The sequence below is a fragment of the Myotis daubentonii genome, chromosome 18 (assembly GCF_963259705.1).
Source record: "Myotis daubentonii chromosome 18, mMyoDau2.1, whole genome shotgun sequence".
In the NCBI taxonomy this organism is placed as follows: domain Eukaryota; kingdom Metazoa; phylum Chordata; class Mammalia; order Chiroptera; family Vespertilionidae; genus Myotis; species Myotis daubentonii.
The window spans coordinates 17,731,132-17,751,074 of record NC_081857.1 but is presented as its reverse complement, the minus strand read 5'-3'; the positions used below and the strand labels follow the sequence as shown (position 1 = coordinate 17,751,074).

Here is a 19,943-nt window from a genome sequence, read left to right as displayed (position 1 = left end):
CCTCCTTTCACCTTTTAACTAGCACTATCCTGTAAGCTCACTTTGAAATCTCCTTTAGGAGGCCTTCCTTGAGGGGAGTCCTCACACCTCAGGCCCTACATTGGATTGAATGCTATGCCTCTATATATCCTGCACCAGAGTTCCCATTATTGCCCTTATCACATTGTGTCATGATTCCTTTTTAATGTCATTCTTTCCATTACCCTGTGAGTCTTTTGAGGTTCTCACTGCTTTTGTGTAGAATAAGAACAATAATCAGTTGTTCTCTGAAATTGTTAGAGAATGGAATTACACAAGTAAGTACAACGGAAATTTAGAAATGCACAAATAGAGATTTTCTAAATATAGTTCTTTAAATTTTAAATCTTTTTTAGTATCTCCTACAATTGCTGGTGTCGATAGTGATGGCAGCCCTGAAGATGTCGTTGTTATCCTTAATAGCCCCACATCCTTGGTCTGTGAAGCTTATTCATATCCGCCAGCTACCATCACCTGGTTTAAGGATGGAACTCCTTTAGAATCCAACCGAAACATTCGTATTCTTCCAGGTAATTAGTTTCTTTCAGATGCCTGAGGTGCATTTGTGCCATCTACTATGGTAGAAAAGCAGAATCATTGGAGTTTTGTTATTGAAGTACTTATGTTCTTGGTTGTGTTATGTTCTATTGATATTTTAATTTATAAAATTATTTGTATATGTACTGTAATGTAAGATATCTGAAATTACTTTTTGAAAGACTAATAAAATACCTAAATAAAAAGGCAAATAAATACCACAATGTAATTAATTACTAAAATATGTTATGTGGAATGCCAAAAAAAAAAAAGGGTAGAAATTTATTTCTTGTTGAATTGAGCCTTGAAAGTATTTCAATTGAGTTTATTTATTCCTCACTAATACCTGGCAATATGTATGAAAATAGAAAGAATTAAAAAGTATGTTCACTGGCTTTAAGAAATTTACAGTCTTATGTGGAGGAGAGATAAAACATGTGAAAGTTAATTAACAACATGAATGCATGAATACTCATGGGTTATGAATAGTCATGGGGCATGATTAATGGAATAGTCACAAGTTTTACAGGAGTCACAAGAAGGAATGGCCAGTGTGAGCTGAAGTGGTTAGGATATGCTTAGCTGCAGTCAGAACTTGAACCAGACCTTAAAGGAAAGTTATAGAAATTCTTTGTTTGGAAATGAACTAGAAGAGATTTCAGATCCATCGCGATGACTAAGGTGGGAAAGGTATAAAGTGAAAATAGCCTATTTATGTGCAAGTAATAATAATTATACTCCTCCCTCCCAAACGAGTGGAGACAGTGTGTTATATGTGTGTTGTGTAGGTCTGCTACACAGAGGGGGCAGGTAGGAGGAAAGGTCAGGAAGGAAGGTTAGAGTCATGTTTTGAATGCCTGGATTAAAGAGTTTTGACTTTACTCTTTAGTCAATTGAGAACCATTGAAGATGTTTAAGGAGAAATGTACCATGATAAAAACTGTATTTTAGCAAGACCAACCTCTACTGATAGGCCAGGTAGATGAGAAGGAGAAGATGACTAAGAGGGAGAGACCTCGTTATAAAGAGAGTGAAATAGGAACCTTAGCTAGACTGAGTACAGAGGCATGGGAGGATCAGAATGAGCCTGAGGTGGTCATGCAGCGGCCATCTGTTTTGTACTTTGTCTTGTGTTCAATACCTATTACAGAATTGGCATATAGAAGAAAAATATACCAATAGTAAGAATTAAAACCTTGGTAGTTTGTGCATGCTCTGCCGCCGCCGTAATTTCAAAGATTCTTTGGTGTCCCATGATTTTTCAGGAGGTAGGACCCTGCAGATCTTAAATGCACAGGAGGACAATGCTGGAAGATACTCCTGTGTAGCCACGAATGAGGCGGGGGAAATGATAAAGCACTACGAAGTGAAGGTCTACAGTAAGTTCTGAGAGCACTATGCTTCATATTTTCCCCAGGTTGTCTCACTCTTCCAACTCTGTTTTTATGGGTCCATAATTATTTATACTCATTATTAAAGTTTGATGTCTATGCAGCTTGCTTCATTAAGATGGATGTTAAATTAAACATGGCGCCCATGACCCCGATTGCTTAATGACATAAAGAGCCCAATCAGTCTGCTTACAAATATCTTGGAGAATTTGTCAGTGGCACTTCCTTATGTTTCTCTATTTTTCCTTCTGAATTACTCTCTGGGCTAAGTTATAGTACTTTTGTGCATAAAACAGTTGTTTGAATACATATGCTCTCATCAGCAGTGCAGGATGAGTTCATCAGTGTCTTTGGACAGATCCGCTGTGCATTGACCTATAAATAAAAAGCCAAGCTAGCCATCAAACCTCAGAGGGAAGGTAGGAGAGGGCAGGGGTAAGGGGGAGAGATCAACCAAGGGACTTGTATGCATGCATATAAGCCTAACCAATGGACATAGACACCAGGGGGGTGAGGGCAAGACTTGGGGGAGGGGGAGGGGGGGCAATGGGGGGATAAAGACACATATGTAATACCTTAATCAATAAAGAAAAAGTAAAATAAATTTGGGGAAAAAAGCAAAGCTAATATGAGTATTAAGAATACCAACATATCAAGATTTTGTTTTTGTTTTTTTTTTAAAGGGAGAATATCTTTCTGATTGTCTTTGGTTCTTTGAGTTGGTCTCTTTAATGACCGATAAAATGCATTTTATGGGTTATGCTCACACTGTGTCTGGGGACCCGAAACCAATGCCGCTAACTGTTCTGGAAAGGACATTAGCCTCGTTGTCAGTGTTATAATGACAAAGGGAGAATGATATTTTCCTTCATAATCTGTATCTGAACACGGCCCTTTCGTACAACCCTAACTTGGGTTCTTGATGAAAGGGAGCGTAGAAAATGCTTCAGTTATTTCCTTGTTTTTTCTTGTAAAGTGATCCTCCGTGTGATTTTCATGGTATTCCATGTATGTGAAAGAACCAATGTTTAATGGTTTAATATTTGTTTTTATGCAGTTCCACCCATAATTAATAAAGGGGACCTCTTGGGACCAGGTCTTGCCCCTAAAGAAGTGAAGATCAAAGTAAACACCACCCTGACCTTGGAATGTGAAGCCTATGCAATTCCTTCTGCCTCTCTCAGCTGGTACAAGGATGGACAGGCCAGTCACAAGATTTTTCATTTGCTGATGGTTTCTTACCGATTAAAGTGCTCAATTAAACAATAATACTAGTAAAACAGACACAAGTAACTCAGAGAATCCATGTGGCCTTAAAACTAGCACAATCTCATGCTCCTAAGAATATAAATCTGCCAAAAAAAAACCCAAAACAACTTTAACTGTGTTCAACAATATTAGTATTATTCCATCATTGACGAGGATTGTCTTTGTGTACATTAGCAGTTGTCCATGAAGATTCAACCACCTTCCCACTGGGGAACGGTTTTAGTGTTCTTTGGTTTTACATAGTAAATAAACTTCATAGAGAAGAAACACACACAAAAAAACAGTGCTAAACCAGCTTATAACAGGCATAACATGGGGACTAAGCTTAATCAGAACTTTCTGGAAACATCTTTAACTCTTACAGAAGGTAACATTTTTAACCTTCCAAGATGCAGGGGAAAGCTAGATGTGATGATTAAGTGCCCAACATAATTAATTAGGGGCAATGAGAAACTTTTAAAGAAAAAAGCACATCTTTCAGTTATGTGATCTCTCAGACCACATACCCTCATTTCTCATTCTTCTTCCATGCATGTTTTAAAGAAATGTATGCTGGTGTTTAAACCAAAATAGATGATTTTTCGTTGCTGTGCATATTGCGCTTACTAAGCTGATCTTTGTCCAGTTTTACACGTAATCAACCAAGTGGTCAGTTACATCCAGTTGTGGCAGTTCAGGTACGAGTCATGATTTAAGATGCAGAAAGATATAGCTTTATTTTTTCAGATCACAGATGGATTTTGCAATACTGGCAACTAAAAAAAAATCATCTCATAAAATAAGCAAGTTTCATCTGGAAGCCATTACAAAAGGAAAAATAAGGAACTCCCACCATGTTCTGTTTACAGTTTCTTTCCTGAGTGCAAGCACACTTCATGGTACAATATTAAATCTATAGGAGTTTACTTGTTAATTCCTTTCACCTGCAAATCTTATTTTATTTCTAATTTTATCTAAAGGCTTTTCATTCATTGTGGCTACTACATATGCACACACACGCACACATAAAAATTTGATAATGATTAGAATTGCACTAGGAATAAGACAGTTTTGTGTGGTTTTGAATTTTATACTGAGTAGTTAAATTACAGTTTCAAATCCAGACTCTGAAATTGATCCAATTGTTATACTTTAAGCTGTTAAATTTTTTAGGGTTTGGGATTGGTCCCCTTGAATGTGTACAAAAAAAGCACTCTGGTTTTTGTTGTTGTTGTTTATTTCCCATATCCTTCTGTTACTTCATTCTTCAGATAAGCAACACCACTGGAACAAAACAGAGTTTTTGAGAGCATCACTAAAAATATTGCCAATGTTAGACCCAAAAAGTTTTGAGATAGCGTTTAGGTTTTATTTATTCACGCTTTAAAGTTTTTTGTTTAGCATAGAAATTTTAAATTATCCTACTTTTATATTCTCCATTAGCATTCTACATTATTTTTTGATCATATCATATTATTGGCAAGACTTTGTTTTAGGTGGGGAGGGTACAGCTATGAAGGAAAAATAGAAAGATCTCTGTTCATATGAAGTTTAGGGAGTCAAAAACTAAACAAACATAACAGTAAAATGCATAATGTACCAGATGGGGTAGATGTTGTGGAGAAAATTCAGTCAAGAAGAAGACAAGTGAGTGGGGGGAGTGTGATCTCTTATTTATACAGGGAAGGCCTTGCTGATAAGAAAGTAAAGGAAGCAAACATCAGATATGAGAGGAAAATATGCTAAAGTAGAGAGAATCTCAAGCGCCAAGGCCCTGAGACATCTTTGCTGGAGTGCAGTGACCCATGAGTGCCAGAAGCCGGTCCATCCTTGCTGCTTGACACAGTCGCTGCAGGGAAGAAACATCTGCACAGCATATGTTTCAAGGGACCTGGTGTATATGGCATACTGTTCTTAATATGTTTGCTCCTCCTCTTGGCGCCATGTATTTTAACCAAGGCCACCTCTCCGAGAAAGGTTGTTTCCTCAGGTAGGGATTTTTCCCTGAAGTTAGGGAGGGAATAAAACCCCTTAACTAAGTGCCAGGTGGGTAGTGAATCACTTTAACTATGAACAATCACACTTAAACTACATAATCTCCACTCCCTGGAATGGAGATAAGAAACGCCTTAACCTTTGGAATAGAAATTGATAGGATTAAAATCAACTGGTATAAATACAGATGTAACAAGACAATAAAACACAGAACTTGGCTGGAGATCCTGGCTAGAGATCCTGGCTAGGCTGCTGATCAACTGAACGCTGTCTCCGTGTCATTCCTTCTTCGCCGACTCTGTCCACACTTTTGGGAACCCCTGGACCTGCTGGGGCTGGACCCCAACAATTGGCACCCGAACAGCCGGGGTTGGCCTCCCCTGAGGCCGGGAAGTTCTCCGGCCACACGGTCCAAGGGCGGCCCCCTTCACTTGCACCATGGCCCGAAATGCAGAAAAGGCCATGACGGCCTTAGCAAGATTTCGCCAAGCTCAATTGGAAGAGGGAAAAGTGAAGGAACGAAGACCCTTCCTTGCCTCAGAATGTACTGAGTTGCCCAAAGCTGAGAAGTGGAGACGACAGATCATTGGAGAGATCTCTAAAAAAGTGGCTCAAATTCAGAATGCTGGTTTAGGTGAATTCCGAATTCGTGACCTGAATGATGAAATTAACAAATTGCTAAGAGAGAAAGGACACTGGGAGGTCCGGATAAAGGAGCTGGGTGGTCCTGATTATGTAAAAGTTGGCCCTAAAATGCTAGATCATGAAGGCAAAGAAGTCCCGGGAAATCGAGGTTACAAATACTTTGGAGCAGCAAAAGATTTGCCTGGTGTTCGAGAGCTATTTGAAAAAGAACCTCTTCCTCCTCCAAGAAAGACACGTGCTGAGCTCATGAAGGCAATTGATTTTGAATACTACGGTTACCTAGATGAAGATGATGGTGTTATTGTGCCTTTGGAACAGGAATATGAAAAGAAATTCAGAGCCCAGTTAGTGGAAAAGTGGAAAGCAGAGAGAGAGGCTCGGCTGGCAAGAGGAGAAAAGGAAGAGGAGGAGGAAGAAGAGGAAGAAATCAACATCTATGCTGTCACGGAGGAGGAGTCTGATGAGGAAGGCAGCCAGGAGAAAGGAGGCGAAGATGAGCAGCAGAAGTTCATCGCCCATGTCCCTGTGCCATCGCAGCAAGAGATCGAGGAGGCACTTGTGCGAAGGAAGAAGATGGAACTCCTCCAGAAATATGCAAGTGAGACCCTGCAGGCCCAGAGCGAAGAGGCCAAAAGGCTCATGGGATATTAGGGCTGAGTGAGGGTGCTCCCTGGGTCTGGAAAACTGTTGGAAATTCTTCAGCCCCAGCTGGCCCTTGCATTAACCTACAGGGTTCTGCTGTCCTGGGACTACAGACTGGCAGGCTAGTTCGGCATACTGTTCTTAATATGTTTGCTCCCCTTTTTGGCACTATGTGTTTTAACCAAGGTCACCTCTCCGAGAAAGGTTGTTTCCCCAGGTAGGGGTTTTTCCCTGAAGTTAGGGAGGGAATAAAACCCCTTAACTAAGTGCCAGGCGGGTAGTGAATCACTTTAACTATGAACAATCACACTTAAGCTACATAATCTCCACTCCCTGGAATGGAGATAAGAAACGCCCTAACCCTTGGAATAGAAATTGATAGGATTAAAACCAACTGGTATAAATACAGATGTAACAAGACAATAAAACACAGAACTTGGCTGGAGATCCTGGCTAGAGATCCTGGCTAGGCTGCTGATCAACTGAACGCTGTCTCCGTGTCATTCCTTCCTCGCCGACTCCGTCCACACCTTTTCGGACCCCTGCACCTGTTGGGGTTGGACCCCAACACATGAGGACACAGAAGAAGATTAATATAGTGCCAGATTATACTGCTGGTAGACCAGTTGTCCTTTATTCCAATGGGAAATCATTAGAAAATTTTAAATACAAGAGTGATATGCTCTGACTTAAGGTTTTAAAGGGATTATATTGCTTCTGTATTGAGAGAACCAAAAAATGGTCTAGATTTGAGTTTATTGTAGTGGTCCAGAAGAGAGTTGATGGTTCTGGTATGAAGGTGGCAGCAGGATGTGAGGGAAAGAGAGTTTTCTTTTAATGGGGGAAGTTACAGTATGTTGTATGTAGATTGAAATAATCTGGTGGAAAAGAATAAATTGCTGATGATGTAGGTAAGAGAAGACACAGTTGCTGGAGGGATGTCCTTGAGTAGACCAGGGGAAGCTCAGAATGGACAGAGACTGATATTAACCAGGGTTAGGGTTTTGCCAGGGAAGTAAAATAAAGGGACAGAGGCAAGGGAGTTGAGGGCTTATACAAGGAGCGATTGCCATAGTAGACTTCTCTGGGTCAGGAGGGAATGGAGATCAGGAGGAGAGTGAGAGGCACTGATAACGTTGCAAGGCCCGTGGATTGTGGGTCCTCCCAGGGGATCAAAAATTTATTGGAGTTGGGATGCTAGAAGTGACTTAGAAAGTTAGGAGGTGGAGGTCAGAGAGTGAGAACGTGAAACTGAGACTATGAAGTGGGGCAGTTATGGGCAATTATAAGGTCTAGGTATGACTTACCTGTTGAGTGGCTGAGAGAGGGTTGAGGACAAACAATTAGAGAAGAGGTCACAGCATTGGATGCACACAGAATTGGATAACTATGTAGATACTGAAATCACGAAGAATTATGAGAAAAGTACCATTAGAAGAAGTGACATTGATCCAGGAACTAAAATCTTCAAGGAATAAGAGGGAACTTAGTGTAAACAGGAATATGTAGAAGATGAAAAATGCCCTATTAACTGTAGGTAATGTTATCAATAAAACATCATAATATAAATATCTGTGAGTTAATATTCCATTAAGTACAGTAATACTTTCAATAAAACATCATAATATAAATATCTCTAGGTTAAAATTTTTTATTTATGAAGTGATGATATTTCTAAATGAACAACAGTGACTTCTACATGAAATCAGATTATGTTAATGCCCTCAACCTTTCATTAAAATGCTCTAGTATTTTTGACAAAATATAATAAAAGATATGCTTTTGAGTATTTCACATAAAATTTAATTCTGTTTATTCTGAATTATACAAATTATCAACAGCATGGTCTCTTAGAGGATTTATTAGAGTACTTAATGCTAACATTAATTATAATTGAATCACAGCCCCTTAAATCAGATGATCATGTTAATATTGCTGCCAATGGACACACACTTCAAATAAAGGAAGCTCAAATATCAGACACTGGACGATATACTTGCGTGGCATCTAATATTGCAGGTGAAGATGAGCTGGATTTTGATGTGAATATACAAGGTAATACTGATGTGCTTATCGTATATCATTTAATTTACATGATATGTCTAAGCAATGAAAAAGAGATTTGGCTTGGTTTTATTTTAAATAGTTTCTTCTCTGTTGACAATAATATGAATTCATTATTGAAAACCTGGACTTGAGTAATTAACAAAGAAAAAAATAATCCCATTATTCAGGATTACTTTAGTTATTTTTATGTGCTTCCTTTTGATATTTTTCCTTCTGTTCTATTTTGTAAATGTAAACTGCAGTTACAAATTAGGATCACATGATCCATACTTCTTTGCTACATTAGTTTTCCCCCAATGTTGTATCATGAAGCTTTCTTTTTTTAAATTTTTTTTTTTTTTAATCCTCACCCTAGGATATTTTTTTCCATTGATTTTTAGGGAGAGTGGAAGGGAGGAAGGGAGGGAGGAAAGAGAGAGAGAGAGAGAGAGAGAGAGAGAGAGAGAGAGAGAGAGAAAAACATTAATGTTAGACACATTGATTGGTTGCCTCCGGCAGGAACTAGGCCTAGGACTGGGGATCTAACCTGCAGCCTAGGTATGTCCCTGACCGGGAATCAAACAAGTAACCCTTCTGTGTGCAGGCTGCCGCTCTAACCACTGAGCACACAGCCCAGGGCGTTTTCTTGTCAAGTAGCATTTATATGGAAAGAAAAGATAAAATGCAGAATTTAAAGTAGTCAGACTTGGAATAGAATGATGATTTTTGGCTTCTAAAAACTTTATGGCTACAAAAACCCCTTTGATTTGGGTAAATTACCTAAATATTTTACACCCCAGTTTCCTTGTTTTGAAAATGAATGTTTTATAGAGTGTGGTGACTATTAAATAAGATAAAGTATGTAAAACTCTTAGAAAAATGGTTAAGAAATGACACCTGCTATTATTGTTGATAGTTACTCTCAACATGATTTTTTTTCTATGATTTTTAATAACTATACCTGTTTTAGCACTTGAGTATCCAAGTATTTATTTAACCTGATTCCTGTTACTGAATGTCTGAGTCATTTCCAAGTTTTCATTACTCGTATGTAATGTTTCACTGGGTGGTTTTACATAAAACTTTTGTATATCTTTGAATTTTTTCATTTATTCCTTACTAATGGAAATTTTAGGTCACGTGTTACGCACATTTTCACTATCTTTTGATGTACAAGCAAATCACCTTCCAGAAAGTTTATATGTGTTCCCCAGAAAAGTTTGAGATTATCCTACTGTTTTAGTTAATGGACTTATTAATCTTGACATCATAACTCCTTTAGCTTTTTTAGTAAGATAAATTACTGGAAAATGCTCTCGACTGAGCCACTATTTTTTAATGGCTCTTCAAAATACGTTTTTCCTGCTCTGATGGCATTCCTTAGCCAGGCTTGTTCTAGTAGCTCCTTGCTGAGCGCAGGCAGCATTGACAGGGAAGGAGAGCAGGGGGTGAGCGTAGCATTCGGAGCCTGTACTTCTTGTTCTTCCCAGGGGAACCAGCTCCAGCTTCTGTCTCCTACTTTTCTGGCTCACAGCTAGAGCTGGTAGGTGTAGAAATACCTGAAAATATTGCCACACTGTCTAATTTATTACATTTACATATCACTCCCATGAGAACACAGCCAAGGTCTTCATTGAATGGATTGAAACTGGCATGCATATGTGTCCAAAATCCCATGTCTTTCCTCCGTAGTTCCTCCAAGTTTTCAGAAACTCTGGGAAATGGGAAACATGCTGGATACCGGCAGGAGTGGAGAAGCCAAGGATGTGATCATCAACAACCCCATTTCTCTCTACTGTGAGACAAACGCTGCTCCTCCTCCCACGCTGACGTGGTACAAAGACGGCCGTCCTCTGGCCTCGAGTGATAGAGTATTGATTTTACCAGGTAAGGACTGCTCTGAACAGGGTGAAAGTCCGAATCTGTGCCAGATGTGCTTCTCTCATTTATTAAGACCAGTTGAATTGATTGACGTCCTGGCCATGTAATTTATCTGACACCGCCTGCCAGATGTCACAGCTGTCCCTGTCGCTTCAGGTTGAGAATTTGGCATCGGATAGAACCCCTTAGTTAATCTTCAGATCTGCTGCAGGATCGTTCTATCAACCTAAGGAAGTCCTTTGCCTTCCCTGTGCCTTTATTTTTCTAATAGTGTCATGAAATAGTCACTTAGATTTCTATACATTAATGATAAATTCTAAAATATATTTACGAATAGTTGTACTCAGTTTATTAAATGCATTTATCATAAAACAGTAATAAAGATTATTAGTTTCAAGTATTTTAGTTACTGATGGAAAAGGAGATATTTAAATTGTTGTGAGATAGTAATATTTTCAAGGCCTCTATTCACTTTTAACAAACATTAAAATAGGCTTCTCAGACTTTATCAAATTGTATACGTAAGGTCAGTGCATTCCACTGTATGTAAATTTTATCTTCATTAAATAAGAGAATGTCTTGGAAAAAAATAGAGACTAAATAGAAATGGCAACTAAATATAATAAGTGATCCTAAATTGGATCTGGGCTTGAGAACAAATAGCTATAAAAGACAATATTATAATAATAATGACATTTGACTGTGCACTATGAATTCAACAGTAGTTTTGTATTGATTTCACATTTTCTGATTTTGGTCATTATTGTTATATAAAGGATTATTCTTTTTTTATGAAATATAGATCTATGGGTATTTAGGGATAAAAGCACATCATGTGTCCTAGTTACTCTCAAGTGGTTCAAAAAAAGATTACATAGATACATAATATATATAACACATAGACCGACTATATATATATATATATATATATATATATATATATGTAACAAAGATCAAACCAATGGAATAAAATACACATAATTGTAACAATTTATATACAATTATTATAACTTTTCTCTATGTTGGAAATCATATCAACATGAAACATTAATACACAGTTATTCTTTCAAGATTGTATGCATAATGGTGTACTGAATGCCTTTTGCACCATTGGCTATTATTTTTCTGAAGCCTCTACTTGCACGCAACCGTGTAAACTTCTTTATGTGTGTTCCAACCATAAAGCAGGAAGTTACTACAGAGTAACATTTCACATGGAACATGATGAGGGACACAGAGCAACATTCCTGCCTTAAGGAAAATCCACGCAAGCTATTCATTTCTCAGGAGGTCTCACTCATATACGGGCTCACTTTTCAATAATTCAGTGTTTGTGACGAAAGTGATATGTGGGGATTAAAATGGAACCTGGAAAGAAAATGCAAGGAAGTTATTAGACCTGAAAAATCGTACCTGCTTATGAGCAGCATTCGCTCTAAGACTGACAGCAGTAAGCACATTAGGATATATTTCCAGGTGGGAGAGTGCTGCAGATTCCCCGGGCTAAGGGAGAAGATGCCGGGAGATACACGTGTGTGGCTGTGAATGAGGCTGGAGAAGATTCCCTTCAGTATGACGTCCGGGTACTCTGTGAGTTTGTTTCCGTTTGTTTATTACCCATTCTTTCGCTCAAAAGTATTTTTGAGGAGCTAATGTTTGCAAGATGTTGAGCTAAGTATCTTAAAGACTATAAAGATAATCAGAAACTGATAGTTCTCCCATTGAGTTCATTGTCTTATACAAATTGAGAGCATGTTGTTTAAGACTCCTGAAGTATCAACCAAAAAAAGAGAGAGAGGGAGAGAGAGAATTCAATGACTTATGAACCTGAAAAGTCCTCAGGTGGGGCTGGTCTCAGTCTGACTTCCTTGGCTCAAAAGAGTTTACCAGACTTAACCTGTCTCTTGGCTTTGTTTTTCTCTATTAGTGCCATTCTCAGGTGGAGGGTCCTTTTGCTTGGAAAGTTGGCCCCTTGAAGCTCTAGTCTTACATCTTCCTAGTTTCAGAGACAAATGAAAGCTTTTATTTACAACTGTGGTCCTGGAATCAGATGTCCATGGCTTTAACTGACCAAGTATGAATCACATTTCTATCCCTGAACCAGTGACAGAAGCCAAGAGGCCTATTGATAAGACCTACTTCAGATTTCTCTGATGATTAGTGACACTGAGCACCTTTTCATGTTTATCGGCCATCTGTATGTCCTCTCTGGAGAAATGTCTAGTCAGGTCCTTTGCCCATTTTTCAGATATCACCTCAGGCAATGGAAATAAGAGAAAAAATAAAGAGGTGAGACTATATCAAACCAGAAAGCTTTTGCACAGCAACGGAAACCACCAACAAAATGAAAAGACAACCCACTGTATGGGAGAACATATTCACCAGTGATACACCTCATAAGGGCTTAATGTCCAAAATGTATAAAGAACTTATAAAATTCAACACCAAACAAACAAACAACCCAATTAAAAATGGGCAAAGGACCTGAATAGACACTTCTCAGTTTAGTTTTTGAGAGACGCAAATACCAGAAGACTGCATCTGCATTAAACGTGCCATCTTTACTGATTGCTAAAGATAAGAGACTGAAACATAAAATAACTAAGCTTTTTCTAAACAAGATAAAAAGATTACTTACCATGTAACTAAATTTCTGCATTCACAAGCAACCAACACATGTGTTCCTAGTTTATTTAACATTTACATTTATAAAAATCACATGGGCAATATGTGATTTTTCATAACTGACTAGTCTAATGTAAACACGAACCTGGACTCACAGTATTACTATATTAAATGAGAATGAATATATGTCAGAAAATCTAGAGCATGACTTCTCAGACTTAAAGTGCATAAGGATCACTAGGAGAGGTTTTGTTGTTGTTTTTGTTTTTAATATATTTTCATTGATTTCAGAGAGGAAGGGAGAGGGATAGAGAGAGAGAAACATCAATAAGAGAGAATCATTGATTGGCAGCCTCCTGCATGCCCCACACTGAGGATCGAGCCCACAACTTGGGCATGTGCCCGGATTGGGAATCGAACTGTGACCTCCTGGTTCTGTGGTTGATGCTCAACCACTGAGCCATGCTAGCCAGGCTAGGACAAGTTTGTTAAACCATAAGCTTCTTGGTCCCTTTTAGGAATGCTGATGGAGGAGAGCTAAGGTGGCCCCCCAAATTAGCATTCCTATCTAAGCTCCCAGATGATGCTGATATCACTGATACTGAGGCTGGGGAAACACACTGAGGAGCCCAGGCAATTCCCTTGCAAATGAGACCAAATCTGTACATTTCTGTAATTGATCTGGTTTGTCTAGATGACCAAATAGACTTGACTATAGATTCATGCAGATGAATGGAATAGGCTGAGAGAGAAAGCAAGACAAGATATTTTGGAGAATAATTTGGGATTGACTTAGAATGAAATTATAGGAAGGGTTAGTTCAGGGTCGGTAAAGAGAGGGAAGAAAATCAACCCAAATTCACACAATCTAAATCTCTGCTAATTTATTAAGGATCATAGCTTCTTCTTCAGGTTTGGCTCAATTACCCCACAATTTTTTAAATTGTCAGAAAACTAGAATCATTTAGAAAAGGCCTTGTTTCCTGTTATTCTCTTTTTGCTGCCATCACTTATTAGTGCCGCCGGTTATCAAGGAAGCAAACAGTGATCTCCCTGAGGAGGTCACCGTGCTGGTGAGCAAGAGCGTGCGGATGGAGTGCTTGTCGGGCGGCAGCCCTGTCCCGAGGAATTCCTGGCAGAAAGACGGGCAGCCCTTGCTGGAAGATGAGCATCATAAATTTCTGTCCAGTGGAAGAATTCTGCAGGTAAAAGTAAAAACATCTGACTTTAAAATACCCGGTAGGCTTTGTATTTTATAATTGTCTTTATGACTTTTTAAAGTAACTTTTTTATTTAGAAATAGATTTGTAAAAATAACCAAACATAAAAAGGATATGAAATAAAATTATTTTCTTCATTTTATTCACACTATGAGAGGTGACCATTATTAACAGTTTTATGTGAATTCTTGTAGAAATTGTCTACATTCAACACACACACACACACACACACACACACAAGTTTAAGACAACGTGGTCTTTGTGATTAAAAAAAAGCAACCATTAAGCAAATTATTACAATCCTTTTCACTGCATATTTCTGGTGATAAAATTCTAGCTGGTATAAGATTCCCAGTCAATTAAAATTTACTTGCTACTGGCAAAGAATTTATAATATAATAATAATGGGAACCACATAAATATCCTGAATTGTTTAGTAATGGACATGTCTATATTTTTCTTTCCAAGTGTCCTAAAAGATAGTTAGGTACTTGTAGAAATAACACTGATTCGTTAGTTTACAACTTAATTAAATTATTTCTTGAACATGTAAATGATATTCTATAGACCCAAGAATCTAAGCGTAACTATTGGTGTATCTAACACAGGACATATCTCCTAGAGTTCTTTATTTTTTTAAAAACGAGTCAATTCACTGCCTATAAATAATTTTGAATTCTCAAAGTATCTTGTAAACATCCTGATTATTTCTATTTGATGATCATACGACCTCTACAAAAATACTTAAATGTTTCTGTGTCTAGGGCCCAAAAAATATATAGATGGATAGCACTTTCTGCTAAATAAAATAAATTATAACTGGTATATAGCTAACTATTGCTATGCAAAACAAACCACTCTGAAACAAGCACTCAAAACAATAAGCATTTGTTCAGCTCACAATTCTTCCTGTTGGCTGGGGGATTCTTCTGGTCTCAGCTGGGCTTACCCAAGTGTCTGCCTATTGTGGGTAGGCTAAGTGCTTCTGCTGATCTTGCTGGGCTCTGGCACATATCTGGGGCCTCAGTTGCAATAATGGGGCTGATTCTTCGCCATGTGGTTCCATACCCTCGAGCAGGTTAGTCCTGGCTTCCTCATGTAGTGACCGGGTTCCAAATGAGGGGGAAAGAGTAACAATGCCTTTTTTAGGCCTAGGTTTGAAATGGCACACTGTCATTTCCATCACATTCTGTGGGTCAAGGCCAGGCACAAAACCACACAAATTCCACATCTTTTTTTGTTTTCTTTTGTTAATCCTCATTTGAGGATACTTTTCCATTGATTTTTAGAGAGAGTGGAAAGGAGAGGGAGAGAGAGAGAAAATCAATGTGAGAGAGACACTTCGATTGGTTGCCTTCCATACATGTGCCCAGATCTGGGCCAGGGATGGAGCCTGCAATCGAGGTATGTGCCCTTGACTGGAATCAAACCTGGGATCTTGTCCATGGGCTGATGCTCTATTCACTGAGCCAAACCAGCTAGGGCCAAATTCCACATCTTTACCTGGTGATGGGGGGAGTTTTCACATTGTGGAGGGTATATAGGAAAGTGGGAGAATAATTTGGGGCACTTTTGTAGTCAGTAGACCACAAGGATGTATAAAATTGCCTTTCCTGATTAGAAATCTTTATAAATAAATACTTATTTGATTGACCTGATTAATAAAAGCCAGCACCAATGCTATTATATATAAACGTTCTTTTTATGTCCATCTGGAGAGGATACGTATTATTCATTCTCAACATGATGACAAGTGGCTTTTTAAAAAAAATTCAGTTGGAATTTCTTTATTTTTCCCTCAGATTCTAAATACTCAAATAACAGATATTGGCAGGTATGTGTGTATTGCTGAGAACACGGCTGGAAGTGCCAAAAAATATTTTAACCTCAATGTTCACGGTAAGAGCTCAGTTCCAAAAGCATCTGCTAGGGGTGTGCTTGAAACGGCAGGAAAACTGTGTTTTACATTATGGAGGCTTTTCGTGTATTTTTAACTTGAAACAGTGTGTGGGGCCTGCATTCATACAATCGCCTCCCTCTCTCCCCACCGCAGCTAGTAGGATTTATAAGGTACAAAGTACAGAGCTTCTGGGAGCCTGTTTTTACATTATTCTAGTCCTTCAAGAGAAAAGGTAGTAACTTCTACATATTTGAAAGTTAAAAAAAAAAAAAAAGAAAAAGAAAGAAAAAAAGTCAAAATCTGAAATCCCTAAGATTACATGTTTTTATGAAGTTTGGACTAAATATAGATCTTTCTCTCATTAAAATCCATTCACTAGTCCTGATTGGAACCAGTTTCTGTCATTAAGGGTAGAATTCATGTGGAGCTACATCCTCTCGTACCTCATATACTCCCTGGAAAAGAAGAAGTCACTTAGGAGTGAAATCATTCCAAAAACCACCAGCACACCGAATTCATTCATCACATTTTAAGTTTTCAATATATGATGGTCACTCCATAAATACTTTTTCTTTTTGGCTAAAAAAAAAAAAGCCATTGTTTGTCTTCTACAAAAGAGTAGTTTTTTGTGTGACACACAGCTGCTTTCAGAATATTGACTTGGAAATGGTGAACAAGCGTTATAAAAGATTTCCTTTATATGTATGCTACATAGATATAAAATTGTGGCTTGTGTTGGAGAGAGCTGAAATTTGAAATTTCATGAAAAATTTCTCCCCTGAAAGGACCTTGATTTAGCAACATAGATGTTCTTTTCTGATATGACATGCAGGGGATATCGATGCCTAGCAGTGTTTGGTGTTCCATATTTGAAACACTTCCACCTTTGTATCCCCGGGTTTTAGTGCAGGGAGTCACTTACAGTAGCTGCTTCATTAATATCTTTGAGGTTCTTTTAATGAATAAATCTGACCAAACAGAAACAGATGTGTTATGAATTCCCAGGATAAAAGCTATATCTAGCACAGAAAGTTATGCAAGAACTCAATGCATTATTAATCTTATCTTTTTTACTTCATTTTTTCTCTGCACTGCTTTTGCTTGTGGAATTCCTTGTTTGTTTGTTGTTTGTTTGTTTTGAACAAACCATGGTATTGTTTATTTCTTCAGTTTTCTGCTCATCTTGGAAGTCTTTGGTTTCATTGTTGAAATAACCTGTAAATGTATTGATAGACAGATAACCCCTAAAATTAAATTTCTACTTTATAAATGCTATACGCAGGAAGATAAAAACTTTAAATAAGAATGTAATATTAAAAACAAGAATATGCAAACTTAACAAAAAGCACTATCGGGTGTTTCTTTGTACATTGCCAAAACCATCTTAGGAATTGCCAACTACATTTCCTGAAAATTCTAGCACTCTGTCATTGGGAGAAGCAAGACTGATGGACATAGTGTGGTGAAGGCATTGGGAATCCTGGGGAAGACAGCTGGGTGGTTAACAGTGTCAGTAACACAGTGCTTTGGCAGAGTACAGTGGCTGGACTTAATATTAATAAGTTGCAGTGTATATTACTAGTCACATCAGATTTCACTTTTAATACATTTACTCTTACAGTTCCTCCAAGTGTCATTGGTCCTAACCCTGAAAACCTCACTGTTGTGGTGAACAACTTCATCTCTCTGACCTGTGAGGCCTCTGGTTTTCCACCTCCTGATCTCAGCTGGCTCAAGAACGAACAGCCTATCAAGCCAAACACAAATGCCCTCATTGTGCCTGGTAAGGAACTCGTTACTCTTATAAGGTGGGCAAAGTGTTCTCGTGGTCCTTTATTTTAAATACGAATGGCATTTCCGCTTAGTCCCTTTCCAAACTTTCGTCTTGCTCCGTTTGTTTGTTCACATCGCACGCCTCTTTACCTAATGGGGCCATTAGGATAAGATTGTATAGACTTTCCATGATTTTAGTGGCAATGCACAGTAGCAAGGTCTACTTCAAGAAATTATGAAGTTTAGAAACAGAACTGCTTAGCAATTCCATGGGGGTGATAGGCTAGTAAATAGTGCTTTCATTGGATAATTCACTGGTGGTTTTTAAGCAACCCTGGAGCCCCTTGATGATGGAAAAATAGATAGATGGACAGACAGATCCTTCTGCATTGTGGGAGATTTAAACCCAGAAAATGCTTGTTAATGTATTTGACTGTAGTACAATTACTGTTTTCTCATTGGGACCTATATCAAACAGTTCTCTCCATGTTTAGTTAATGGAGAGAGAAAAATTATGAATTTCATTTTTTATAAAGAAGTAGAATCAATCCTAAAGGAAGGATCAAATAAAACAGATTCAATTCTTTCATCTTAACTATGAAATGCTGCCATATAAATGTTACAGTGGAATATTTTGTCAATTTATCTTATTGATGAAATAGTTATTAGAACAACCTCGATACCACTCTTCAATTTCCATTATATTTGCCCACAGGTGGTCGAACTCTACAGATCATTCGGGCCAAGGAATCTGATGGTGGTCAGTACACATGTATAGCTATCAACCAAGCTGGTGAAAGCAAGAAAAAAGTCTCCCTGACTGTTTATGGTTTGTTTTCACTCTTCTCATAAAATCCTTTCACTTTTAAACTGATATGAAATATTTTCCATCTGCACACCTTAATGAAAAAAAACATACCTTCTGTTCTTGTTTCTTTCCCTCAGTACCTCCCAGCATTAAAGATCATGGCGGTGACTCTCTTTCTGTAGTCAATGTAAGAGAGGGGACCTCAGTGTCATTGGAGTGTGAGTCCAACGCTGTCCCACCTCCAGTCATCACATGGTATAAGAACGGGCGGATGATAACAGAATCTACTCACGTGGAGGTTTTAGCAGGTGGACAAATGCTGCACATCAAGAAAGCTGAGGTGCATCTTTTATTCTTGTTTGCATGTCATGACTCCTTGGTGGGTTTTGGAAGAGAGCATTGGGAGTTGCATGTTCCCTTTACTACAGTTTATGATAAAAATAACATCGTCCATGCCACTGACCTTATTTTCATAAAAACGCAGGATTGCAGAAAGCAATTAGACCTGGGGCGTTTGAGCATAAAGATGACTGGTGATTTAATCTGCACTGGAACAGTGTGATTGGTCATCTGTAACTCAATGGAGCACATACAATAGTATCTTTTTCTTTTAGGTATCTGACACAGGCCAGTATGTATGTAGAGCTATAAATGTAGCAGGACGGGATGATAAAAATTTCCACCTCAATGTATATGGTGAGCATCTGCCTCTAATACAACTCTTTTTCCCCCAGATATGCCAATGAAAGAAAGTGGCCTGAATTAGCTTAATGGGGACACATGGTTTTCTTCTGTCCTTTTACAGTGCCACCCAGTATCGAAGGACCCGAAAGAGAAGTGGTTGTTGAGACAATCAGCAACCCTGTGACTTTAACATGCGATGCCACTGGGATCCCGCCTCCCACCATAGCGTGGATGAAGAACCTCAAGCCCATAGGTAATGCAGCTGTGCATTGGCTGTGGTTTCCTTTTGCTCTGAATGCACTAGATTTATAAACGAGCACATTTTCAGATCATGCTCATAGCTGTGCTTAGTTCAGAAAGCATAATGTACGGACACATAAACTTACAAAATAGACTCAAAGTTATTTTATTTTATAAAGAGAATTTTCTCTGCCTCTTTCAAAACGGCTCTCATTTAAAATAAAAGTACGGCCCTGACCGGTTTGGCTCAGCGGATAGAGCGTCGGCCTGCGGACTCAAGGGTCCCAGGT

The 19,943-nt window shown here is 38.4% G+C and overlaps 2 protein-coding genes across 4 annotated transcripts in view; both read left to right on the top strand.

The window, feature by feature from the left end:
- HMCN1 (hemicentin 1) overlaps positions 1-19,943 on the top strand; it is a 378,235-nt gene that overhangs the window by 270,876 nt on the left and 87,416 nt on the right. For all 3 annotated transcript variants that reach the window (XR_009449952.1, XM_059675580.1, XM_059675579.1), the window contains exons 50-62: positions 375-548; positions 1,821-1,934; positions 3,004-3,149; positions 8,381-8,531; positions 10,215-10,409; positions 11,880-11,993; positions 14,046-14,233; positions 16,051-16,147; positions 17,770-17,931; positions 18,637-18,750; positions 18,867-19,069; positions 19,344-19,425; positions 19,535-19,666. Coding sequence is in view for 2 of the 3 variants with exons in the window: in XM_059675580.1 (XP_059531563.1) it covers positions 375-548; positions 1,821-1,934; positions 3,004-3,149; positions 8,381-8,531; positions 10,215-10,409; positions 11,880-11,993; positions 14,046-14,233; positions 16,051-16,147; positions 17,770-17,931; positions 18,637-18,750; positions 18,867-19,069; positions 19,344-19,425; positions 19,535-19,666 (1,872 nt within the window). In the remaining variant the exon portion in view is untranslated. The remainder of the gene's footprint in view (positions 1-374; positions 549-1,820; positions 1,935-3,003; positions 3,150-8,380; positions 8,532-10,214; positions 10,410-11,879; positions 11,994-14,045; positions 14,234-16,050; positions 16,148-17,769; positions 17,932-18,636; positions 18,751-18,866; positions 19,070-19,343; positions 19,426-19,534; positions 19,667-19,943) is intronic.
- Positions 5,532-6,603, top strand: LOC132221344 (pre-mRNA-splicing factor ISY1 homolog). Its single transcript, XM_059675595.1, has one exon. It carries the CDS (start codon positions 5,628-5,630, stop codon positions 6,483-6,485), a length of 858 nt encoding a protein of 285 aa, XP_059531578.1. The 5' UTR covers positions 5,532-5,627; the 3' UTR covers positions 6,486-6,603.